The sequence below is a fragment of the Leuciscus leuciscus genome (assembly GCF_965113295.1).
Source record: "Leuciscus leuciscus genome assembly, chromosome: 2".
Lineage (NCBI taxonomy): Eukaryota > Metazoa > Chordata > Actinopteri > Cypriniformes > Leuciscidae > Leuciscus > Leuciscus leuciscus.
In genome coordinates, this window is record NC_138726.1 from 59,465,338 (window position 1) to 59,493,019 (window position 27,682).

General features: G+C 41.2%; 1 protein-coding gene across 3 annotated transcripts; it reads left to right on the forward strand.

The window, feature by feature from the left end:
• The first annotated feature begins 521 nt into the window (after positions 1 to 521).
• On the forward strand, positions 522 to 26,175 carry LOC309492438 (uncharacterized protein). 3 transcript variants are annotated; one of them, XM_082161415.1, is made up of 5 exons: positions 541 to 675; positions 798 to 829; positions 23,530 to 23,614; positions 23,757 to 23,784; positions 24,057 to 26,175. In XM_082161415.1, exons 2-5 carry the CDS (start codon positions 803 to 805, stop codon positions 25,684 to 25,686), a joined length of 1,770 nt encoding a protein of 589 aa, XP_082017541.1. In that variant the 5' UTR covers positions 541 to 675; positions 798 to 802; the 3' UTR covers positions 25,687 to 26,175. The 3 variants fall into 3 exon arrangements, with proteins under 3 accessions (XP_082017542.1, XP_082017541.1, XP_082017540.1); XM_082161416.1 differs by lacking the exon at positions 798 to 829 and having other exon boundaries at positions 522 to 675; XM_082161414.1 differs by lacking the exons at positions 541 to 675; positions 798 to 829 and adding an exon at positions 18,589 to 18,690.
• Positions 26,176 to 27,682: the final 1,507 nt, after the last annotated feature.

Consider the following 27,682-nt stretch of genomic DNA (forward strand, 5'->3'; position numbering starts at 1 on the left):
ACTGTAATGTGCATTAGAAGTTTTGAGGCACTACTACCAGCAACACAGGGATGGGAGGAAAATAAAAAATAAAAATATAGAAAGAAAACGGAAAGTCCCCCCTCCCCCATGTTGAAATGCAAGTGGTTGGACTATTATAACTAGGGTTGGGTACCGAAACCAGTCACCGATATGGAACCGGTTCCCAAGTAACCGAACCGGACCGAATCAAAACGCAGATTTCGGTGCCACTTAAATGCCTCAGCTCGTCAGCTGGTTGAAATATTTGCCATCTGGTTCTCCAAAACGGACGTAAGAAGCATCATCACAACATGTGATCGCTAGTCAACCATTCGACGCGTACGATTGATCACACTGATTAGAACGGTATCGATTTGGCACCGGTATCGAAAAAAACTCAAACGATACCCAAGGGGCCGGAGGAGGGGGGGCCCTAACTGCAATGAGCCAGCTTTGGGGGGGCCCAGTTTGCAAAAGATTGAGAACCCCTGCTGTAGATCATTAACCAACAGCAGCATTAACTCACAGGAAAGGAGAGAGCAGGAGCTAAAAGAGATTGCTCAGACACACGCAGATATTACTGGACATAAGTCTAAATTACTGACAATATACTGTTAGAAAACAGATGGAAATGTATTAGAAAAGGTCATCATATCATCTGTTTTTATTCTCCAGGTAAGATGATTTATTTTCTCTTTGGGAATATTTTTTTGTTTGCGAGACACAAAAGGCCATGCATTATTATTTGTATTTATTTTTGTGTCATAATCATTACTAAAAGGATTTTTTTTATGAAGGTAATATGATGCCACAGAACTGCATGCGCAGGGTAAGATTTGTGAAATTGTACATAAGATTGCAAGCGTAAATTAAATTTGCATGCGAAAGAGAAGATTTGTAAAGGTGTAAATCGCCTTTCAAGTGTAAGAAAAAAAGATTTGCAGCGTTTTACTGTTATTTGTACAGTTGCGTCTTTATTTTAGCTGCGCTTCCAGTTTTGGCACGATTCTCTCAATGAGTTTTGCAAGCGTGAAGAGGAGGGCGGGTCCTCCTTCTTCATGTAGCCAATCAAATGAGCTTCTCGCTGACACTCGATTTACTCTTATCTGATTGGTTCAATAAACACGCCAGTCACCAGAACACATCTTTAACCTCGTCTGGCTCAGAAATGTTCTCGTTGCTGAAATAGTACTTTTAACCACCCAATTTAGCCTATTTCCCTTTCACAACGAAAAACACAGCGTCTCCACGATATGGCGGCGCCGGCAGCAACAATAATAGAGCGAGAATAAAAGTTACGCCTTCTTTCTTTGCGTAAACATTTGGGCGGTGTTGTGAAACTCTGCCCACACACACTGTGCATGGGTGTGTTTGAACGAAGCGTTTTAGGAAGGCGTGGCTGAGCCTTAACTTTTATAAAGAATATCTCTTTAGGTTTGACACTTTGAGCTTTGTAACTCTGCAGATCTTATACTTGCACTAAAGTAACGGTCAGATTGAGAGCCACTAGAGGGCACTCCAACACCAGACTATCATGTTTCACTCACAAACTACATCTCCCATCAAAATGCAGCTTTTATTATGGGCAATCCAAAGGCGTAATCCAAAGTACAGGCAATGGGTCAAAACACATGTAGCCCTGTACAAAATTCCTATAAGTTACAGAGTATAAAAGATCATAAACAGTGTAACACACACACACAAAAGAAGAAAAGTTCATAAATAGAGTTCATGTTAGTTAAAATTGGTTAAAAGGTGTACTGGTTAAAAGTATAAATATAATATGTAGAGTTTAATAAATAAGACTATTTACAGTCAAAGTTAAATTCATATAAAAGTCTTTAAGTTTCATCTGAGAGAAAAGTAGAGAAGAAGAGCTGTGTTTATCTGTGTAACCTAACCTGTTACCTGTCACATGTCAATCATTTAATTCCTGTTTTGCTTTTGGTTGTGTTAGTACTTGAGCCAATCAGAGTAACATCACTGTGTAAGGGGCGGGACTAGTGGGACAGGTTTGTGTGAGGAATAGCGAGCACGCAGAGGAAAAAGGACAGACGCTATAATGAGAGAGCTAATGAAGGAGGCATCGTGGTGTGGGAAGCATTAATGTTTTCTTATGAAGGTCGACTACTCGTGGTCCTGACAAAAAAACGTTGGTGTGACCTGCAAGAGGTGAATATGATTGTGTATGCCTGTAATTTTGTGCTATATCGAACTGTTATAGTTAAGAGACTGGATGTATAACGTGGTTAGCGACATGCTAGCTAGCGGTAGCATTTGTGCCAATGTGCTCATATGTTGTGGTTTTAGCATTGTGATATCTCTAAAGCTAAAGCAAAGCTAACGCTAATTCAATAAGAGATAGTGTTTGATAATGTGGTTAAATTCAGATAATATGCTCTAAGGAGACGGACGTTGGTGAAAGAGAGAAAGAGAGAGACGGGTTTCCAACCGAATGCCCTGCTGTTTCTACCCTGCTGTTCTGCGTGCCCTGCTGCTGTGCCGTGACTTTCTGTGCTGTGCTTCTACCTTTGCCATTACCATCGCCATTACCTTTGCCATTACCATTGCCTTTGCTGTACTGACTTAACCTGGATTCGTGAGTACTAACATTCACATGCACGTGCTTTTTTTGTTTATGCTCAGTTCTGAGTGAAGCGGCCATTCCAGTTTTTAGGCCCCACCGCACACAAAGTGTCGTCAAACAGGCCTGCAACGAGTTTGGACATTTCTCAGAGGGAATAAATAATTGTTTAACTTCAATATAACCACAGAAAAGGTTTTCCTTTTGGGAAAGTGAAGTTTTTCCTTTTAAGTTTTATTTTTTTCTTCCATCTCTTTTCATGCCTATGTGATTTGTTTTTTTTATTTTATTCTAAGATACATTTATCTTCTATTTCATGTTGTAAATAAATACTTGTGAATATTTTTGCAACTAAAATACAGTTGTGGTGGTCTTTATAAGAATAGCCAAGAGTATTACAAATATACATTTATTAAGTAACAAACAAAACAAGTTGTATTTCCCTACAACGAGCCCAGTCCCAGTCTCATTGTATTAACCACTCCAGCTTTATTTTCTAACTACATGGGACCTGGGTTACATAAAATGGAGGCACCGCTGGGATTATTTAACATAAACGGGAATTTATAAACATAGAGTACAAGCCACTAGACCCCACAACTTTAGAGCAGTAGTATAGAGCATTTGTATAAAAATAACGTGCTACCAGTAACTAAAAGTAAATTAAGTAAAGTACAGCATGGCAAGCCAAACAAGTAGTTCATTACAACGAGAGCTAATTAACTGGTGCAAAGGAGAATCATTAGATTTAAAGCATGCCCTCCTTTTACACGGAGTGCCAGAAGGTGTTTCAAGAGAAGATATTGAAGAAACAGCAGGGACCATCAAAGCATTGGGAAAAGTTAGAGTGAGAGGCAAAATGTTTCAACCTCAACAACAATCAGTAATGGTGCTATGTGAGTGTCGTGAAGAGATTGACCCCTCTAAAATCCCACCTGAGATAATGCCTATAAGTGAAGGAAGTGGTTGGAAAACTGTCTATTACATAGAGCCTCAGCTTGATAACTTTGAAGAGAAGCTACTTACCTTTTTGCAGAGCGAAGGGAGAACCTTAGAGGACATACAAGGTCTATGTTCCCCCACCAAAGAGGGTAACAGCAACCCTGAAGACATCATCCGTGCGGTCGGTGATGTTATGAGCAGAACAAACAAACAACCTGACAGTCACCCATACAGACGTCTGCGGACATTCTCCGGGGTCAGTCCCACCCCAACTGGAGAAGAGACCTTAGATAACTGGCTGGAACAAGCAACACTCTTAGTAGAGGAAGGCGAGTGCTCCGACAAAGAAAAACGGCGTCGGATACTGGAAAGTCTCAAAGGGCCCGCCTTTGAAATCATTCAAGCTGTGCGCCTGACTCAACCTGATGCTAGCCCACGTGAGTACATAAAGGCTATAGAGAGCATTTTTGGTACAGTAGAGTCCCCAGAAGAACTATACTTGTCGTTTAGAGCCCTCCACCAACAGCCTGGTGAGCGTCTGTCTGAGTTCCTACGAAGAGTAGAAAAATCCCTTGTCAAAGTAGTACAGGGAGGTGGTTTAACTGTTAGCGCTGCCAATAGCGCTCGTTTAGAGCAGCTTCTTAGAGGGTCCACCTCTGAACTCATGTTGCTTCAGTTGAAAATTAGGGAGCGGAGTAGTAATCCCCCTACATTCTTGAACCTTTTAAGAGAAGTGAAGGAAGAGGAGGTTCGCCAGTCAGCCAGACAAAGCCATGTGTCACACATGCGTCCTAATGCGTGTACGCACTGTCCAAGCTGAAAAGGAGAAAGAACCTGAATCAGTCTCTAGGAGTGAACTGCAAGCTCAGATTCGAGAATTGAGAGCGCAGCTAGAGCAGAGAAGCAACCTACAACCTCAGCCAACCTCTGATGAATCCTTTACAGGTCTGAAAGAGAAACAAAAACAGAAAAATGAGTCACAGAGTGAATTGCAATCGCTAAGGAAACAAGTGAAAGCCCTAGAAAATAAAATGAGTGTAATGGCAGTGAAATACACATCAGACCCCCCACGAGAACACACACCCCAGCCTCACCGATACAAAGCAGCTCCAGTTCCCAAGCCCGCTCATTCCAAAGTTTTTCCTCCCCGACAAGACAAGGATGAGTTTTTCTGTTATCGGTGTGGGGAAAATGGCCACATAGCCACCAGATGTACTGCTCCTGAGAATCTCCAGAAAGTTATTAGAAAGCTCATACGCTTGGTGCGAGTTTCCCCTTTACCAAACCAAGAGAACCCAAATCCTGCAGCTGAAGAGCAGCATGTAGCTAGAACCAATAAGGTTGAAGTCCCAGAACCTAACACTGACTTACCTGAAGGGCTCGTAGGTCCATCATTTATTCACACCATCAAAGTTAATGATGTGGTCTGCGATGCTCTCATCGACAGTGGGTCTAACGTGACTATTATTTTTGAAAGCTGGTATAACAAACACTTACCTGATGTCCAGATAAAACCCCTCTCTGGTCTTGGACTCTGGGGCCTTTCAGACACTGAGTTTCCTTACAAAGGATATGTTGTGGTTGAGATGGAGTTCACTGAAGAGATCACTGGTGTATTGGGACGAGTAGAAGTGCTTGCTTTAATCTGCCCTGAGCCAAGAAACCAGCAACAAACCCCTGTATTGGTTGGCACCAATACATCTCTGTTTCGCCGCTTATGGGAGCTGGTGAAGACAAAAGGTGACGAGAACATTGTGCACTCAATGAGGATTCAGTCTGTTTACGCCCCTGTCAAAGCACAAGAGCAGTTTGCAAAAGATGAAGTCTTGGGACAGATAAAGTGGAAAGGACCCGGTTTACTCTCCATTGCTCCAGGTGTGAAGTACTATGCAACATGCAAAGTGGAAAGACAGAGTGCCCCGTCCAAAGACCTTGTACTGATTGATGCACCCACTGAACAGTTGCTCCCCGCCGGTCTGCTGGTACAGCCTGGTGTGCTCTCAGACGCCAACATAGACAATAACAGTTTCACTGTCCTCATTCAGAATGAGTCCAAAAGGACAACTTCCATCCCAGTTGGGACCATCGTTGCTGAGATGTATGCTGTGGACACCGTTACCCCAGTTCGGTTTTCCGACCTCCCAGCTGAAACCTTAGACCCAAGTCTCTTCAATTTCGGGGACTCTCCCATTCCCGAAGAGTGGAAAAGTCGGTTTCAGCAGAAGTTGGCTGAGAGGCGGAATGTTTTCTCATTGCATGAGTGGGATGTTGGTCGCGCCAAGGGTGTTGAACACCACATACGCCTGCATGACCCCAGACCCTTCAGGGAGAGGTCAAGGAAACTAGCCCCTGCAGACATAGACGACGTGAGGCGACACATACAACAACTACTGGCCACTGGCATTATCACTGAGTCCCGTAGCCCGTACGCCTCACCAATCGTTGTAGTCCGCAAAAAGAATGGGAAGATAAGAATCTGTATTGATTACAGAACACTGAACAACCGCACCACACCAGACCAGTACACAAGGCCACGCATTGACGACGCCTTGGATTCTCTATCAGGCAGCCAATGGTTTTCAGTTCTGGATTTGCGCAGCGGTTACTACCAGATAGAGATGGCTCCGGAGGACAAAGAGAAGACAGCGTTCATTTGCCCTCTCGGTTTTTATCAATTTGAGCGCATGCCACAAGGAATCACAGGAGCGCCAGCAACATTTCAGCGCTTAATGGAAAAGGCTGTAGGCGATATGCATCTTCTGGAAGCTCTCGTGTACTTGGATGATATCATCATTTTCGGCAAGACACTTGAGGAGCACGAGCAACGTCTTCTCAAAGTGTTGGACAGACTAGAGGAGGTCGGATTGAAGGTTTCTATTGACAAATGCCAATTCTGTCAGGCCGAGGTCAAGTATGTGGGTCACATTGTTTCTGCTAACGGAATAGCTACGGATCCAGACAAAGTGGAGGTAGTAAAGCATTGGAAAGAGCCCACTCACCTGAAACCGCTGAAGTCCTTCCTCGGATTTTGTAGTTATTATCGGAGGTTCATTGCAAACTACTCTGCCATTGTCCGTCCCCTCTCCGAGCTCACCAAGGGTTACGCCCCCACTTGGCAAGACCCCAAGACTAAAAAAAGTGTTGACCCAAGCAAAGTCTATTTCAAGCCATCAGAGCCGTTCGGAGAACGATGGACTAAGACCTGCCAGGACGCTTTCGACCGTATTCGTGACTGTTTGATCAATGCCCCAGTGCTAGCTTTCGCTGACCCCACAAAACCGTACATCTTACATGTGGACGCCAGTATGAATGGTTTAGGCGCTGTCCTGAACCAGGAATATCCTGAGGGCCTCAGGCCAGTAGCTTTTGCCAGTCGTAAGCTTAAAGACTCAGAACACAACTATCCAGTCCATCAATTGGAATTTCTGGCATTAAAATGGGCTGTCGTGGACAAGTTTCACGATTACTTGTATGGAGCAAAGTTTATAGTAAGAACTGACAATAACCCATTGACATATGTGTTGACCTCCGCCAAACTCAGTGCAGTCGGACATCGTTGGCTCGCCGCCCTCGCCACCTACGATTTCACCATCCAGTATCGACCTGGGAGACACAATATTGATGCTGACTTGTTGTCCAGACAGTACTCTTCAGAGGAGACAAAAGAGTGGACTAGTGTCCCACCTGCTGGCATCAAAGCCCTCTGCAAAAGAGCCTGTGTCAGTGAAGAGGCTGATGTGCCAGACAGATTAGTTGATCAGTTGGGAGCTCCTGCCACCGCAGTCCCTGAAGCTGTGTTTCCAGTGAACCTTAGCATGAATACACTTGACCAATTGAGCTCAAAAGACATTCAAGCATCACAAGATATGGACCCAACAATTGGACCATTAAAGAAAACACTGGAGAAGAATAAAGGCCTGAAACGCTCAGAGCACGACTCACCTGAAACTGTGCTGCTCCTTCGTGAAAGCCGCAAGTTGGAGTTAAGAGATGGATTACTCTACAGAGTAAAAGAAAAGATGTGCGGAAAACAGATCAAACAACTTGTCTTGCCCACAAGATACCGCCCAATGGTGTTAAGGTCTCTACATGATGAGTGTGGACACTTGGGAGTCGAACGCACCACCGAACTGATCAAGGACAGATTTTATTGGCCGCGAATGACAGCTGAGGTCGAGCAGTACATTCGAACCTGTGGTAGATGTATCTCCAGAAAGACACTCCCTCAGCATGCCTCGCCCTTAAACCAAATAACAAGTAATGGCCCCCTGGATTTAGTTTGTATTGACTTTTTGCAAATAGAGCCTGTAGCCACAACGACATCTGCTTCTCGCGTTAAGTGATCATATGGGAAGACACATCGTCTTGTGTCCGTACTGGTTAATAATTGCCCCACGAGGAGCAATTTGCCAGCGCCAGTTCGGCTGGCCTCGTGACATTCCAGAAGACACACACACACACACACACACACACACACACACACACACTCGTGGACTTTCAACCAGAAACCCACCACGAGATGCAACTGAAGCACATTTCCATATATGGACTTCCACATAGTAAAATTTCATTTTACCATTCATTACAAATTTATAATAGAGGTGTGGTTTGCTAGAGTAAAATCTTTAATTCCGAAGATTCATTGAAAGGAAATCACTCCATAGTGTCTTGTAACTCGAACCTGGTCATAAACTTTTATGGCTCCAAAGCTGCAGCTCATCTAGCTCCTTTGCAAGCCAACATTCCAACACCTTAACACACATGGAACATTTCAGAGAAAACTCTTCAAATGTTTGATATGTATTCCTGTGTTTCTCAAGTGTCTTCACATGCCATAACGGAAATACTGACCATTTTATTGTGTGTTTAAGCAAGCTTTATTTGTGTGTAATGATGCATATGAACATAATGTTATGTGTGTCCAATATCTACCTGTAATTCTTGGTATCTGTCTGACCGCCCTGTTTTAATTCAACCAGTCCCACACATAGTATTACAGTAAGATGTATTGTTCCAGGTGTACAATCTTAAGAAGAAATATGAATTCTTTCTCTCATAAGACATATGGTGAAAGTAGGCGTTTTCTTCTTCACACAAAGAGAATTTTCCCGCTTCAGAAAAGACAATCTGATTCGCTGTCGTTCCAAGAGAAGGCGTAAACAGATGTTTGTTAAAAGGCAGAAACCCCCTCATCTCGCTCTCTTCTCTTCTCTCCTCTCTTCCAACTCAACTCATCCAACTTCTCTGGACCCTCTTCCTCGGCGCAGCGTTTCTCCAAGGAACATCTGAAGGAGGCCCTGGCCTTCTCCTCGGACCAACACATGTTCGAGTCGTAGCTCCCGTTCGTTGCAACTAAGATTTCCAGCCTCTCCCATCCCGGGAGACGAATCTGAACTTTTCCGGTAACGTTAAATTCAAGTGAGCCTTTACATCGTTTTTCGAAACGACCCAGAAGAAGAAGCTAGACGCAAACCAGCCGGACACGCGCACGCGCGTCCCCTTTTCAGCATCACACTGAAAGAGTACCACATCTCGCAAGTATATTGATTCCTATAAAAGCTGTTCCAGGTGTCTAGGTCTTAGGTCTGTGAATTAAGTTACCCTCCATATCTTATATCTTTCTTTCTTTCTTTCTTTCTTTCATGTCATTCATTCCGATCACGTCATGCTATGTTTTATGTTTTTGTTCGGTTAAATGTGTGTCTGTTTTCTCGTTTGCATTTTACGTACGTTTATATTTGTAGCTTATAATCTCTAGCGTGTGCCATTTTATTAATAAACCCATTTATACTTTTAACTGGCTCTGTGTTTGAAAACCCACTTTTTATAAAGTCAATGAAACAAAAGATCTATAAAGCTACAGGCTCTATAATATTAGACTACATTCAGTAGTTTTAATTAATAAACTCAATAAAGTTTAATGTTCTTGGCCAGAACCTAAACTTTAGTGGAGTTTGTGAATACCCCTTCTTAACTGTACTGACCTTACATCTACTCGCTGGCCGAGTTAAAGGTTGGTCAGACCAGTTACAGAACGAGGCATTTCCTATAATAAAAAAAAATAAATAAATGTACATGCGACTTATGAATTATGACCATGAGTCAGAGATATTAATATCCCAAGATTCCCCATATTCTTGAGCTAATTCATATTTACCCAGATGCATATTCGCTACATTTTTGGTGGAGATATTTCGAGCAGTTTCAAACTTCATTTTTGTGGGCAAATTCAGTTTCAGTTGAATGTGTATTATTGGTATTAATAATTGTAGGCTATACGCGCGTTTTGAATAGTGAGATAAGTCGCCAAGGCGAACTCACCCAGCTGATGGCGGGCACAAAGCCAGCCCAGCTCTGCTAAAACTGCAGTTCATGACATTACATCTGTCTCTGTAAAGACGAAACAAAACTCTTTGCAGTTGATACATGTAACATGATTTAAACCGACTAAATGAAGACGAAGGATCTCTTTTAGGACGAAGACGTAAATCTGATAGTTTTCAGTCGTAATAGGCCTTATACAATACGTTAACGATATAACTCCTGGTCAGAAATTGGCCTCGCGATCCAATTTCGTAAACCTACGCAAAAATCATAAAAGTGCTATTTTGATTAATGCTTATGGGAGATGAGCAGATGATAAGTCCTGCTCACAGCTGTTCTGATGCCTGGTGTGCTCACAGCTTAAGTAAATAGATGTTCAACGCCTGTTTGCTCACAGTTTCTAGTGATTAAAACACGAAGTTTTAATACCTGTTGTTATTGTAAACCATGTATAATATGTAATTGGAGGCCAGTTTTATGAATTAAGAAAACGGATGATAATCCCTGTTCTCCTTCTTTAAACCGTCTCATGTGTATAATATATAATGTGTAAATTGGAGACCAGTTTTATGAATTAAGAAAAGATGATAATCCCTGTTCTTATTCTAAAACCGTCTCAATGTGTAATGCATAATGTGTAATTCCCGTTAGTCACATGTTGTGAAACTCGCGTCAGTCTTCCGCATGCAACAGAAGCGCAAAACACCACGTGATTCCAAAAAAAAAAATCTGCTGAATTACGCCACTGACCGACACTAGAGGGCAGCCTCTAAGTCTGGGGCAGTTCTCAAATTACGCGCCCCCAACCGACGTCATCCTGCGTGAGCGTCGCCTCCCACTGACGTCAGCCTGCGCGAGCGCAACTACGCCATCTCGTGGCGTTCTAAGATAATACCTGCTTTCAATTTCTTTTTCTCTCTGCATTCATTTTCTCTCTCAAATACTTAACTGCATTCAAGCTTAGCTTATGCTGATATTATTTGGAGTTAGACAATTACTTTTTCTGTTTTCGACTGTCACACTTTAAGTTAAGTTCGAAAAAAAAGGAAAACTTTTCGAATTAAAAACTTAGATTCGATTCACTCAGTTCATTGATAGGTCCACCTAGGAAGAAGCACGCCACCGTGTGGCGATCTTGGGTCGACTTATCAATATCTGTTTAACCCCCAGTCTGCAATTGAAGTGTCTCCTTGCTCCCCTTTTCGTTTGATTATTTTTTTATGATCCATACGAATAACCTCAGTGTTATTGTAAGGATTATAGGAAGTCATTCTGAATTTCAGTTTTGATTATTTTTAGTATTGATACATCACTGTTATCATTCTAATTTTCTTTCCTTCCTTATTATTATTATTTTGGACCTCTCATTGCATGCTTATTTGAATTTTAATTTAAACAAGTTTGCATTTTTCAAATTGTGTCTATTCAACCAGGTGGACCACTGAGAGGAAACACGGCCCTCACCCTTGTGGCACAAACCCACTGCCGGGGCCTTTTCCTCTGCCTGCGTCTCAAACCTGTGTTGTTTATTCAAATTTTATTTCATTGATAATTATTTTTCTCTTCCCTCTTTCTCCAGTCTCTCCAAAGGGGGGGGGGGGTGGGTTATTCTGATAATTACAACCAATTATCGTAATTTCCTTTTTGTTGTATCATTATTTTAGTAAAGCCTTTGCCACTGACTCCTGCATACATATTTACTCAATTTGATGAAACCAGAAAGCCTCAATTTACTTTAAGTCTAACATTTTAATCCCTCATTGTGTATCTATTGGCAGGACTCAGTCAGTGCACTGTGGTGATCCGAAAGTCATCCCTGGTGGTTTCCAGTGGGCGGGGATCATCTGTCCGGCGTTACTGACACTGCGCTCTGTCTGGTGTTGGAACCGTCGGAGGGTCTGACCGCGCCCGCTGGTTTCCGCCTGGATGACCTCTATTCACCCCAGGTAAACTAAAATTTGATAGAACCCATCCACTTATTATGAACCACAGAATACTAGCTATTCCTTCGGGGTATTTTAAGTGCTTAGACCCACCTTTCTCTCTCTAAGACACACCTTCTTTCGAGGTCCTGTCCCGATAACCCACGCATCTCCTGGCCCGATCAGGAACTCTCGCAGTGTTAATAAGGCTTAGGCCTCTTTATTTTATTTTATTTTATCTTATTTGATTTATTTTCCTTAAATAACGCTCCCCGTGTTATTGTTTGCGACATTTCATTGCAGACCAATTCACTTCCTTGTGTTGTGTTTCCCTCTGATCTTCCCTACCTTCAACCTTGTCTATTTCTCCACTCTGTTGTGATTTGTTTCTTTCATTTCACTTAGACACAGAACCTAAGAGAGACCCCAGGAAAAGCTGAATAATAGAGTGACGATCAAAGCGGGCGTCGCTAGACGACCCCCCCAGGCTACCGCCTGTCCAAATTTCTATTGTGGGTTTCATCCATACCCACGAAATTGGCTCAGCTAACTGTCGGCATCAGTTAGCCCCGAAATTCTCATAAACGGCATAGCCCGTATGAGTATAGCTCATTAACCCTAAAACAAACTTGCATTGTGTCTCTTTTTGTGTGTGCTGTGCTTCTCTCACCACAGTAAGCAGAGATGTCGAGCTAACCCAGAAGTACGACCACGAACAGCTGGCCAAAATCTTCGGAAAATCGCACTCAACCTCGTCACCAAGGCCTGGGCCAGCGAAAGGCTCAGCCTCGATATGGAACAGAAGGCAGCCGCACTACAGCTCCAGGCCACAGAAGCCCGGAAGGACCGAGCCCACACACAGAGTCGGCTAGACCAGCTAATCTTCCTGACCGAGGAAGAGGACGAGACGGACACAACGCTACAACAGGAAGTTGAAAGACTTCAAAGAGCCCTGGACGATCTTCGTCTGCACACAGATCAAAGACAGCAGTCGGAGGAAAACACCCGGAAGGAACTCAACGAAAGGCTCCAACGGGCTGAAGCTCTCCTTGAGAGAGCAGAGACTAAAATCCATCAGCTCATTCAGCAGAGACACGATCTCGAAGACGAACTAGACATGGTTCGCAGAGAACTGAGACATGCTTACAGTTTCAACCGCGACCGGGAAGGGGAAGAACATCTCACACCATTTCCCCCTTCCAGCGAGTCTGCGCCTTTCAGCCACACACCCAGAGCTGAAAAGGGGGGCGAAAGCCCACTGCACAACACCACGCCTGTCAGCCAAACACCAAGAGCTGTAAAGGGTCAGAATCCTCTCCAGACGGATTGGGCCCCCAGCAACAGCTCTCGTCCAACAAACCTCAACAAGATGGCCAGAAACATTCCTACGTTTGCCGGAGACTGCAGTGTTCATGCGTACCTTCAAGACATTGACTTTCACCTGCAAACTGTCGCCAACGCGACAGCTTGGGACAAATTGTACCTGGTAAGAATCACCTCAAGCAGAGAGGTGCGTAGTTTTCTGGATCGCCAACCACAGCCTGTCAAAGCAGATTACAAGCAACTGCGACAAGCGTTGATCCGCGAATTCTCTGACCCAGAATCAGGGTTTATCACGGCCCTCGACGTGAAACAGGCCCGACTTGAACACCCACACTCCTATTATGACCGACTCCGACAAACGTTCTTCGGAGCAACCAACACACCAGATATGGAAGAAGATATAACCTTTAGAACTTTGTTTCTGCGGAACCTGCATAGCACCGTGAGTAAACATCTCGGCGTGCTCGTCTGCCCACGAACCATGTCTACTCGAGAACTCAGAGACTTAGCCCACAAGGCTTACACCAAGCAAAGGGCCATGGATGAAAAGACGGTAAAGACACACACAATTCACTCCGTCTCTGAGCACCGCTCAGAACCAGACAGCAGGTGGCGGCATGACTGTGACGGTGCCCGTCCAAAGCGTCGGACCGACCGCTCAGAAAGATTCTGGAAACAGCATCACCCGCCGTCCAGAACTCCAAGCCCAGACCGTCGAACCTGTAACCACTCTCTCCAGAACACTGGTGAGGCAGAGTCTTCTTACATCACAGATGAAGACAGTGCAGCCACGTCTGACACAGACACAGAAAACGAACAATGACACCTACTGCTTCAAGGTCCTGACTGACCTGCAGTTGAGTAACCAAACCAATGTCTGCGCCACATACAGACAACCCACCCACCCACCCTAACCATTGCAGTGATTACACAGCACAAACGAACTTTACCAACTACACTGCACGCCTCAGAGCCGCTAAAACGCTACCTCCGCTGTGTACAAAGAAAGTCATGCGGGCCTCTGATGAACAGACTTTTCCTATGCCACCACTTACCCCTCCACCACCCTCACAGGCCATCCGAGCTCACTGACAACCAGTGCCTCAGACAGCTGTCTGCCACCACGCACATGTTGCGTTCACAAGACTTCAATACGCATTGTGCACCTGTTGCCATCACAGCGCCACAGCTCGTAAAGCCACAAAGCACAAGGGGGGGGGCCAGGCGTAACAATGACGCCACATGTGCCAAAAAGCCATGCATGGGACATCAAAGCATGTGGCATACCAACCTCAGCGAACCAAAAAGACTGTCCTAAACCAACTAAGGACCTCCATCGCTGGAAAATTTTTTTTTTCTCCTTCTCTCTCTCTCTCTCCCTATCGCCTCTAACAGGATGCAGGCCGCAGTGGTTCGCGAGAAAGCAGCCACACTCACCAGGTCTGGCATCCGACATCGCATGGAGAGAGAACACCCCCGACTCCTGACTGCCAAGGCAGGACTCACACTCAGAGAAGTCTAGCACGGTGATGTGCATCTCCACGGTCACCGACAACGCCCTGACACTCGTTGTGCCTATTTGTTGTTCAACGAATTCCATCCCGAATTTCGTTTAACAAAAAGGGGGAATGTAGCCACAACGACATCTGCTTCTCGCGTTAAGTGATCATATGGGAAGACACATCGTCTTGTGTCCGTACTGGTTAATAATTGCCCCACGAGGAGCAATTTGCCAGCGCCAGTTCGGCTGGCCTCGTGACATTCCAGAAGACACACACACACACACACACACACACACACACACACACACACACTCGTGGACTTTCAACCAGAAACCCACCACGAGATGCAACTGAAGCACATTTCCATATATGGACTTCCACATAGTAAAATTTCATTTTACCATTCATTACAAATTTATAATAGAGGTGTGGTTTGCTAGAGTAAAATCTTTAATTCCGAAGATTCATTGAAAGGAAATCACTCCATAGTGTCTTGTAACTCGAACCTGGTCATAAACTTTTATGGCTCCAAAGCTGCAGCTCATCTAGCTCCTTTGCAAGCCAACATTCCAACACCTTAACACACATGGAACATTTCAGAGAAAACTCTTCAAATGTTTGATATGTATTCCTGTGTTTCTCAAGTGTCTTCACATGCCATAACGGAAATACTGACCATTTTATTGTGTGTTTAAGCAAGCTTTATTTGTGTGTAATGATGCATATGAACATAATGTTATGTGTGTCCAATATCTACCTGTAATTCTTGGTATCTGTCTGACCGCCCTGTTTTAATTCAACCAGTCCCACACATAGTATTACAGTAAGATGTATTGTTCCAGGTGTACAATCTTAAGAAGAAATATGAATTCTTTCTCTCATAAGACATATGGTGAAAGTAGGCGTTTTCTTCTTCACACAAAGAGAATTTTCCCGCTTCAGAAAAGACAATCTGATTCGCTGTCGTTCCAAGAGAAGGCGTAAACAGATGTTTGTTAAAAGGCAGAAACCCCCTCATCTCGCTCTCTTCTCTTCTCTCCTCTCTTCCAACTCAACTCATCCAACTTCTCTGGACCCTCTTCCTCGGCGCAGCGTTTCTCCAAGGAACATCTGAAGGAGGCCCTGGCCTTCTCCTCGGACCAACACATGTTCGAGTCGTAGCTCCCGTTCGTTGCAACTAAGATTTCCAGCCTCTCCCATCCCGGGAGACGAATCTGAACTTTTCCGGTAACGTTAAATTCAAGTGAGCCTTTACATCGTTTTTCGAAACGACCCAGAAGAAGAAGCTAGACGCAAACCAGCCGGACACGCGCACGCGCGTCCCCTTTTCAGCATCACACTGAAAGAGTACCACATCTCGCAAGTATATTGATTCCTATAAAAGCTGTTCCAGGTGTCTAGGTCTTAGGTCTGTGAATTAAGTTACCCTCCATATCTTATATCTTTCTTTCTTTCTTTCTTTCTTTCATGTCATTCATTCCGATCACGTCATGCTATGTTTTATGTTTTTGTTCGGTTAAATGTGTGTCTGTTTTCTCGTTTGCATTTTACGTACGTTTATATTTGTAGCTTATAATCTCTAGCGTGTGCCATTTTATTAATAAACCCATTTATACTTTTAACTGGCTCTGTGTTTGAAAACCCACTTTTTATAAAGTCAATGAAACAAAAGATCTATAAAGCTACAGGCTCTATAATATTAGACTACATTCAGTAGTTTTAATTAATAAACTCAATAAAGTTTAATGTTCTTGGCCAGAACCTAAACTTTAGTGGAGTTTGTGAATACCCCTTCTTAACTGTACTGACCTTACATCTACTCGCTGGCCGAGTTAAAGGTTGGTCAGACCAGTTACAGAACGAGGCATTTCCTATAATAAAAAAAAATAAATAAATGTACATGCGACTTATGAATTATGACCATGAGTCAGAGATATTAATATCCCAAGATTCCCCATATTCTTGAGCTAATTCATATTTACCCAGATGCATATTCGCTACAAGCCTGACTCTAAAGGTGTTGCTAATGTGTTGGTAGTGACAGACCATTATACACGTTACGCACAAGCATTTGCTACAAAAGATCAAAAGGCTATCACAGTTGCAAGAGTATTGTGGGACAAGTATTTTGTGCACTATGGCCTACCTGCAAGGATACACTCGGATCAGGGCCGAGATTTTGAAAGTCGCCTGATAAAAGAACTCTTGTCCATGCTTGGGGTTCGGAAGTCAAGAACATCTCCCTACCACCCTCAAGGGGATGCCCAACCAGAACGTTTCAACCGAACACTTTTAGCCATGCTTGGTACCCTGGATACTGTACAGAAACAACATTGGAGTCAACATATCACCTACCTGGTACATGCATACAACTGCACAAAAAATGATTCCACGGGATACTCCCCTTATCATCTCATGTTCGGAAGGGAAGCAAGGTTACCCATTGACATCTGTTTTGGGATCTCACCAAACGGTGAAAGTGAAACCTCCTACCAACAGTACGTTGCCAGGATGAGGAAAGAGTTGCAAAAAGCTTATCAGTTGGCATCTGACGCTGCTACAAAGAATCACCTGAAAAATAAAGCCCGATATGACCAACGTGTGAGAGACCTACCTTTGGAGAAAGGAGACAGAATTCTCATACAGAATGTGGGTCTAAAAGGCAAACATAAACTCCAAGATCGATGGAAATCAATACCATATGTTGTTGTGGAGAAATTGCCTAACCTGCCTGTTTATAAGGTCAAACCAGAGCATGGTTCAGGTGTGCTGAAAACTCTCCATCGAGATCATCTGTTGCCCATCGGTTACATGGTCAGGATGTTTAACCCATCAGATAATGCAAGCTCTGTTCGGAGGCCTGTAACAAGAACTCAACGTACTCAGAAACGTCAACCAACCAAGTCTGAAGAAAGTGACACAGAGTCATCAGGTTCAGAGTTTGAAACTGTCCACAAACCTCCAGATTTTGATATGGATGAGGTCCGGAGACGGATATGCATAAATCACTCTGTGGAGAATGATGAGAGTGAAAACTCTGAGGAGGATGGAAAAGCTGAGGAGGAAAGCTGTGAAGTTACAGAAACTCAACAACTTACAGAAACAGAGAATGAGGAACCGCTTGAAGGTGCTGCACCTCCTCTGTCACACTCCGATATCCAAGAGACAAATACTGAATCTGTGGAAGAAGATTCTCAAGATTCAGAAGAGGGAGCAAGCTCACCTCCCTTACAAAAAAACAGACGTAATATAGCTGTTGAAAGTGCAAAAAGTGAAAGGTCTTCTACAGTCCGGACATCCCTGAGAAAACCAAAGCCACCTATGAGATTTACTTATGAGAAACCTGGTCATCCATCTTTTGAACCAGTTACCATCATGCACCATGGCATGGTCATCCAACTCAAGTTAAACCCTCCAGACCAAGACAACAAACCAAGGAAAAAGTCCAAAACATCCCAAAGGTATATGGAGGAGGATAAAAGGAATCACCCTTTCAAGTTGAAGAGGGACAAAAGGTGTGATGAGGACATCTACACATTCAGAAGAGGGAGGGTGTAGCCCTGTACAAAATTCCTATAAGTTACAGAGTATAAAAGATCATAAACAGTGTAACACACACACACAAAAGAAGAAAAGTTCATAAATAGAGTTCATGTTAGTTAAAATTGGTTAAAAGGTGTACTGGTTAAAAGTATAAATATAATATGTAGAGTTTAATAAATAAGACTATTTACAGTCAAAGTTAAATTCATATAAAAGTCTTTAAGTTTCATCTGAGAGAAAAGTAGAGAAGAAGAGCTGTGTTTATCTGTGTAACCTAACCTGTTACCTGTCACATGTCAATCATTTAATTCCTGTTTTGCTTTTGGTTGTGTTAGTACTTGAGCCAATCAGAGTAACATCACTGTGTAAGGGGCGGGACTAGTGGGACAGGTTTGTGTGAGGAATAGCGAGCACGCAGAGGAAAAAGGACAGACGCTATAATGAGAGAGCTAATGAAGGAGGCATCGTGGTGTGGGAAGCATTAATGTTTTCTTATGAAGGTCGACTACTCGTGGTCCTGACAAAAAAACGTTGGTGTGACCTGCAAGAGGTGAATATGATTGTGTATGCCTGTAATTTTGTGCTATATCGAACTGTTATAGTTAAGAGACTGGATGTATAACGTGGTTAGCGACATGCTAGCTAGCGGTAGCATTTGTGCCAATGTGCTCATATGTTGTAGTTTTAGCATTGTGATATCTCTAAAGCTAAAGCAAAGCTAACGCTAATTCAATAAGAGATAGTGTTTGATAATGTGGTTAAATTCAGATAATATGCTCTAAGGAGACGGACGTTGGTGAAAGAGAGAAAGAGAGAGACGGGTTTCCAACCGAATGCCCTGTTGTTTCTACCCTGCTGTTCTGCGTGCCCTGCTGCTGTGCCGTGACTTTCTGTGCTGTGCTTCTACCTTTGCCATTACCATCGCCATTACCTTTGCCATTACCATCGCCATTACCATTGCCTTTGCTGTACTGACTTAACCTGGATTCGTGAGTACTAACATTCACATGCACGTGCTTTTTTTGTTTATGCTCAGTTCTGAGTGAAGCGGCCATTCCAGTTTTTAGGCCCCACCGCACACAAAGTGTCGTCAAACAGGCCTGCAACGAGTTTGGACATTTCTCAGAGGGAATAAATAATTGTTTAACTTCAATATAACCACAGAAAAGGTTTTCCTTTTGGGAAAGTGAAGTTTTTCCTTTTAAGTTTTATTTTTTTCTTCCATCTCTTTTCATGCCTATGTGATTTGTTTTTTTTTATTTTATTCTAAGATACATTTATCTTCTATTTCATGTTGTAAATAAATACTTGTGAATATTTTTGCAACTAAAATACAGTTGTGGTGGTCTTTATAAGAATAGCCAAGAGTATTACAAATATACATTTATTAAGTAACAAACAAAACAAGTTGTATTTCCCTACAACGAGCCCAGTCCCAGTCTCATTGTATTAACCACTCCAGCTTTATTTTCTAACTACATGGGACCTGGGTTACACACAGGTAGGCAGTCCAAACAAACAAAACAAAACAGGCAAGGGTCAGAGGCAAGAGAGTAATCCATGGAACAGGCAAGAAATCCAAAAACCAAGAGACAGGAAACCAGGGAGAATGCTCAGAGATGCAGTGTGATACAAACAAAACTTCACAGAGAGTAAATGAGAGAACATGGAATAAATAGGCTGAAACAAACAAGATAATGAGACACAGGTGAATGTGATAATGACTGCTGATGAGTCCAGGCAGAGAATTATGGGAGATGTAGTTTGTGAGTGAAACATGATAGTCTGGTGTGGAGTGCCCTCTGGTGGCTCTCAAGGGCACTCCAGCTGGTGACCGTTACAACTAACAGCTGTCATGTTAGAAGTGTTACATAACACAATAAAGAAAAAGGAAAACATGAAATCGCATCATATGACCCCTTTAAATCTCTTGGAATTGTCAAAGCTCAGGCTTGTCATGTATTTGGCGTTTTATTCTTGGATAATAATTGTGAAGACCCCCCAAACTGAAATATAATTTAATTTTCACATTAAAGGACAAGTTCGGTATTTTACACTTAAAGCCCTGTTTACAGATCGTATCTGATGAAATAGAACGGTTAAGATTAAAATTTGGACACATGCTGCTGTCCCGAGAATTTTAGGTTTATTTCGCTTCACCCCCCCACCAGTACAATGGTTGTCTATATGCACTGGAAGATTCCGTCCTAAAAACACATTAAACTTTCGTTTACAAAGATGTGAAACTCACCGAGTGGTCAGGGGGTGTTCACTGATATGTTCACTCAAAAATCGCTGAAATAGATGCATTCCAACAGGTTTTATCGTAGTTTTTGTCCAACTCCATTGACTTGCTGTGAGACCGCAGCACCTTTACGGTATTACTCCGCCGCTTCTAAACCTAAATAAACCTAAAATTCTCGGGACAGGAGCATGTGTCCAAATTTTTATCTTAACCGTTCTATTTCATCAGATACGATCTGTAAACAGGGCTTTAAGTGTAAAATACCGAACTTGTCCTTTAAATGAAAAGCATTTTCTGTCATTGACCCGATTTTAGCAATAACAAAAATAACTGATGGCTCCTTTATGGTAATATGATATGGTACAACTACAGTGCAATGCAAATAGTAAATATAAGATAAAGAGAGAAGTAATAGTAAATAGTTTAGTGTATAGTCAATAAAATAAACAAACAGTACAGCAAATAAAATAGTAATGAATAGTATAATTATTTAATATCATAAGTACAATAATACAATAATAATATATTGATAATAGCATATAGTTTATGTATAATACTATAATAATAGCAATAGAATATGAAATATTAATTAAAGAATATAGACAATAAAAATAATAAGTTAAATAGTGACTATGAATGGTACAATAATTTAACAGCATAACTATAATAGATTGATAATCACAAGTGGTATAATATTATAATAACAATAATAAGAAGAAGAACAGCAAATACAATGTAATATCAGAATAACAGCAGAATAATATAGAAAATATGAAAAAAAATATGAAACATTATAATATTGATCATTAAACTGACATTTAACAAAAATAGATTTGTGTCGTTTGATTTTATGTAGGCCTACATACAGTGAAGAGAATTTATATATAAAATAATTGATATATTTTAAAATATTCTTACATAGGCTAACATTATATAAAATAAAATGACACAACCTTGTCTCTTTTTGTTAAATTTCTGTTTTATTGATCAGTAATAGCCATTATAACATTATAAGTAGACTAAAAGGTATAAGAAGCTATACAAGTCAATAAATAAAGTAAACGATTCAGTCAAACATTTAGTCACACATACAGCAGGTTACAACGTTAAAGTTAGCCTAAATATATAAAGTTATGAAACTTCACTTTGCCCTCAGACAAAACGATTTGCCAGGGAACAAATTATAGATTACTAAGTCCAAAGATCGCCCGTAAGATATACACAAGACAAATTATATCTATATATCATGTTTAACCACTAGACCATCAGAGCCAGCAGCAAACGTCAGAAGCACTAGCCGAGGAAAGGCTGTTCCAGGCGGGGTACATGAGCGCCGAACGCCTGGTGATCGCCTGGATCTCACAACTTTTTTTTCACATTTTTAAATAGGCGCTATCTTTATAAAAAAAAATTTTAAAACACAGATTTGAGCTTTAAACAACTACATTGTCGACTGAAAAACTCTTAAAACTACATTTCGTGGCACAATAACAGTAGTATTTTAAAATTTTGCGGCCTTGCTCCTGTGAAAATAAAAATAGTAAATGAAATAGTGACTAGTACCCGAAACGAGTACTTGTCATAAGTGGTTTTTTTTATTTTTTATATAGCTGAATATTTAGATTTCAGGGAATTTACTTTATAACATCAAATATAATGTAAGCTAAAACTATAATATAAATCACGTGAACTCATGTTTCAACTTTCACAGCTAAGTTAACTAGCGACATCACTAGCTATTTAAGTCTGACTGACTCCGGTGGCCAACTAATGTTACTATTACTAATTATATGACCAAATACAACCAGACACAAATGTTCAGTCTTGCTTGTGAAAGGTAATTCCCCGAGACCTGTTTTCAATTGTGTGGCGATTTGTACAGCCGACAGCCCCAAGCAGCACACGAAGCAATTTTCTCAATTCCCGTTATGAGAGGTATGGGAAAGTTGTCCTCCGCAATATGGCGGCGCCATTGACGTATGATCCAGCGGCAATAGGGCGTCTATATATTTATTATGTCTATGGTTTTTATGATATGACAATCGTTTTTGAAGTTTTTAAGTTTTCGATCGGTTTTGAAGTTTTGAAGATGAAGTTCATGCATTCATGTCCTAGGCTGAAAACAAGGCTGTGTGTGTGTGTGTGTGTGTGTGTGTGTGTGTGTGTGTGTGTGTGTGTGTGTGTGTGTGTGTGTGTGTGTACTTGTACAACTATCTTTGAGGACCAGTTTGAGTTTTAGACCATTGGAGTGAGAGTAAAGAGTGGACAAAGAGAGTAAAGTGAAGACATTTTGGCCGGTCCTCACTTTCTGAGAGCCTTTAAAGGCCTGTTTGAGGGTCAAGACTTGGTTTTAGGGATAAGGTTATAATGAGGTTAAGGGTCGGTTTAGGGTCAGGGGTCGGGTTAGGCACTTAGTTGTGATGGGTAGGGTTAGGGCAGTGTTTCTCAACCTCTCCTGCAGGGACCCCCTGACAGGCCATGTTTCTGTTTTAACCCTGAAATGGCACACCTGATTCAATTAATGAGTATTTATTAGAGTAGGAAGAGTAGGAATTAGTCAATTAATCAATTAGTCAACTACTCATTAAGCCTTTAATTAATTGAATCAGGTGTGCCATTTCAGGGTTAAAACAGAAACATGGCCTGTCAGGGGGTCCCTGCAGGAGAGGTTGAGAACCACTGGGTTAGGGTAAGCGGCTAGAGATTGCATTGTGTTAATGAATGTCCTCATAAAGATAGATGTACAAGAATGTGTGTGTGTGTGGGTGTGGGTGTGGGTGTGTGTGTGTGTGTGTGTGTGTGTGTGTGTGTGTGTGTGTGTGTGTGTGTGTGTGTGTGTGTGTGTGTGGTAAAAAAAAACAAGAAGAAGTCAACGTCACATACTGATCAGTGTTTCAGTGATACTTAGCCGGTGTATTTCCGATTTGAGCTTGAGCTTTAGAAATGCTTGGTTCTGGTGTGGACGCTACCGCACTATAAAAAAAGAGCTTAGCTTCTGAAAAGCTATTTGATTCAGAAAACGGCGATGCTACAACCACACTAGAGAAATGTAAACTAGTAACGTCACTACTTGTAGCAAAGCTACTGCCCAACACTGCTTAAGAGACAGTAAAAATGTTTTTTTTTTTTGTTTTTTTTTTTAAGATGGATCAACTTTACAATAACTCTGACGGCAGTGATGACAGCGGTGCTTCAGATCACAGTATTGATCATCATACTAACTTTAAATGTGAGTCTGTAAATTACACACATTATTAATTTGTAATTACAGAAATCGAATGTCATGAATAATATTCAAATAAGTCAAAAGTTATTTATTTTGTCTGTTATTCATTATTAAAATCTTTGAAAATGTTTACTATCAAATACAGGTGATGGGAATCGACCAGAGGGGAAGCGGTAAGATTTTCTTCCTTAATCTGTGTTAGCCAGATAAATAACATAAACTTGTTGTCGAATCAGCAAAATAAAAATAAACATCATACAAGATAAAGGATTGTAAAATGTTTAGCACTGAACTGGCCCAAAAGGCTGTTCTGTCAATCGGGCCAACACTCTTATACTGGCCACGACCCAATAACAATCCTTTATCAAACCCTATTATAATAACTGAATAATTATAACTGATTGAAATCATAACATATAAATTCTAAATCAATTATCTTATGTAGATCACATCATGATGCCACACAAGTGAATCCAGGTCCTCCAGCGCTTTACCGACTGAACACAGAAAGAAAATACGTTAGTGGGACTGACAGAAAGGTCAGACAGTGGACATATGGAAGAAGAGACAGAAGTAAGAAGAACAAAGTCATACTGATGGTGGGAGAAACCGGCGCTGGGAAAACCACCATGATCAACACCATGATCAACTACTTACTGGGAGTGAAGTTTGAGGATCAAGAGTTTTATCAAATCACAGAAGAAGAAGAACATCACGATCAGTCACAATCCCAGACGTCTGAGATCACTGTTTATGAGGCGTTTGTTGAAGAAAACCCAACATCTCTGACCATCATTGACACTCCAGGATACGGAGACACTAGAGGAGACGAGAAAGACAGAGAGATTGCTGAGTATCTGGCCAGATTATTTTCAGATGATGATGGGATTCATTATATTGATGCAGTGTGTTTTGTGATGAAGGCGTCTCAGAATCGTCTCTCTGACAAAGAGCTTTACATATTTCACTCAGTTCTGTCTCTGTTTGCTAGAGATATAGAGAACAACATAGTGTTTCTACTCACACACTCAGATGGAGGACCTCCAACAGATGCTCTCAATGCCATTAAGAAAGCAGAAATACCCTGCAGAAGAGATGAAGACAATGAACCTGTTCACTTCTTATTCAACAACCGACAGAAAGAAAAAAGATTAAAACGGTATGAGCAAGTTTTGAGATCAGCCTGGGGAATGGGAGACGAAAGCATGAATGAGTTCTTCAAACTCCTGGAAGAAGAGAACAGAAAAAGTGTTGAGATGACATTAGATGTTCTGAAAGAGCGAAGACGACTTGAAGCCTGTGTCTCTAATCTGATAGACCGAATAGATCTGAAGGAGTCAAAAATGAAAGAATTGACTCAGATTCAGGAAGCCCTCAGACAGAACAGAGACAAGATTGAGAAATGTGAGAACTTTCAGTTTACAGTGACGAAGTCCTTCAAAGAAAAAGTCCCCATTGTAAATGAAAGTTGGTGGAACAGAAAGGCAACCTGCTGCTCCGTCTGTCAGGAGAACTGTCATGAGTGGGACTGCTCAGTGGCACCAGATCCCTCATGGTGTTATGTCATGAGTAACAGCCACTGCACTGTGTGTTCAGGAAAGTGTCATTACAGCAAACATGTCAAAGAGGACAAAAAATATGTGAAGAAGACAAAAGAAGTCATTATGACATTTGCTGAGCTCAAACAGAAGTATGAACACACTGGTGACCAGAATGAAACCAACTTTGATAAAAATAAATTTACAAGTCTTAAGAAAGAAAGTAAAGAGTCTTATGAAAAAATTAAAATAAAAGAAAAACTGAAGAGCGATCTGGAGAAGAAAATAAAAGAAAAGTCCCTCCTGCTCTGTGAAGCTTATACCATCATCATGAGTCTGTCTAAGATCGCATTAAAAGCAGACAGTGCTTCAACTCTTCAACATCTGGATTTCCTGATTGACAGACTGAAGGAGGAGGGAAAAGATGAATGGATGAAGAACCTGGAGGATCTGAAGAAAGCTGGAGAAGAAAGGAAAAACAAGGGGGCTTTACAGTATGTGAAGAGTTTATGGGATCGTTTCACAGGTAAAAAATAATGCAACAAATATGAAAATACAAGATGTAAAAGCAGAACAGATGCTGTTTCATTACAGAAAATAAAGGGGGTTTGTTGAGTTTAATGATGAAATTATTGAATATATGAATATATTGAAAATGACAAATGATTATAACAATTTAAGTTGGCACTGTCATGTTTAGTGTTTCTTTAACTTTAGATATTATCACTTAACAGGTTTATAATCATGCAATGCCTACTTTCACCACATTATAAATATTTTCTTTTAAAAATACTTTTTTTTTCTTCTGTAATTTCACTTCTGCTCTAGTTCTCATGTATTACTCCAGTGTACTCTTGTATCTCTGTCTTACAGTAATGTGTTGTGCTTATTTGATAAATTGCATATGATAATAATCATTTAACAGTATGATGTAGTTCTCTGTGCTCTTTCTCTCTAATGTCCAGATCTAAATCTGCTTTGTGTATCGTAATGAACAACTATACAAATAAATCTGACTTGAATTTACCTTTTTTGACTTGTGCTTTACTGGTTAATCTGGTTTGAGTCTGTTCTGTTCTGGTGACCAATCCACAGTTTCACCAGTTCTCTAATGGTGGCACATATAACAACTGCAATTGATCATCTTTTTTTCAAATGTCCCCTTATTAATTTTGGTTTAATCTGTCTAAATTATTAACTTCAAAAACTGAATCAGAGATTGCATTAACATTGTGTGATAACTGTATTTTTTATAACATAAAATATATAGAGAATGTAATTATTTTATTGGCAAAATATTATATTCATACTGTAAATGTAAATTTTTGTTTGATGGTCCCTTTTGAACATTCTATGAATATAAGTAACTTTGCAACTACATGTCAACTTATTCTACTAACCCTAAACCCAGTCTACTAATACTCTACTAATACTCTACTAATACTGTATACTAATACTGCAATGAGAGCTAGTAGACATGTAAGTGTAATGTTACTTATAGTCAACAGAATGTGTTAAAAGGACCATCAAAAGTGTCTCAATGTTGTCACACTGCGTTACAATGAGCCCCTATTGGAACTATGCGATTATATTCTATAATTTTATAAATTATATTGAGAAACCATGAGAAAAAGGTGAATAAAGACTGAGAGTCAATGTTCAGAAATTATTAATTGAGTAATTGTGAGTACTTTTGTCACATTTCACTTTCAAAAAGTATACACTGTATTACTATAAAGTATACACATAATTGTACTTGACATGTTGGAAATTAATGTGGAAAAAATAAATACTCTGAACCACAAGTGGATTTACACAAACTGAGAAAGTCAAAAAGTGTTAGGTTGTGCACCGCTCTCCCAGTGCTGTAAAGTACTGGAGTAAATGTAATTAGTTACTGTGTGTAACAGAGTTAGTATTTCATGCCGTTTTTATTGTGAATTCCTCCTGAATTCAGCAGCGGTTGTTAATTAAGTGTGCTTGCTGAAAGCAGCACACTTATTGTTCTTCTTAAGTTTTCTTCTTCTTCTTATTATTATTCCCGGAAGATACATTTTGGCCAGCTCCCGCGCCTAGGCCCTTTGAGACAGAGACACCGTTCCAACTTTAAAACGTCCGGTCAGTACCGGTGTAAGTTGCTCGCGAAGATGACATCACGAGTCCATGTCGTTCGACCGCCATATTGGATTGAACAGAAAGCGAAACTAAATTCTCACAGGTCACAAATTTGGTCCGAACTTCACGAAACTGGACGTACATGATCCTTGGACCAAGCCTCACAAAAGTTACTAGAAGGATTTTAGATTTTCGGAAGCGTTTGCCCGTCACAGCCAAATGAAATCGGCGGCATAGTCGCCAAACAGGAAGTCGTCCATATCTCAGGAACTCTGTCACGTATCGAAACCAAACTTTGTACATGAACTCGGGACTCCAATGTGAGGATGCACAAGATCTGAAATTTTCTTTTTTAAATTTCAGGCTAATTGACAAACCCATTTACCTCTGTCTATGCAAAAGAGTTTCACCTCACACT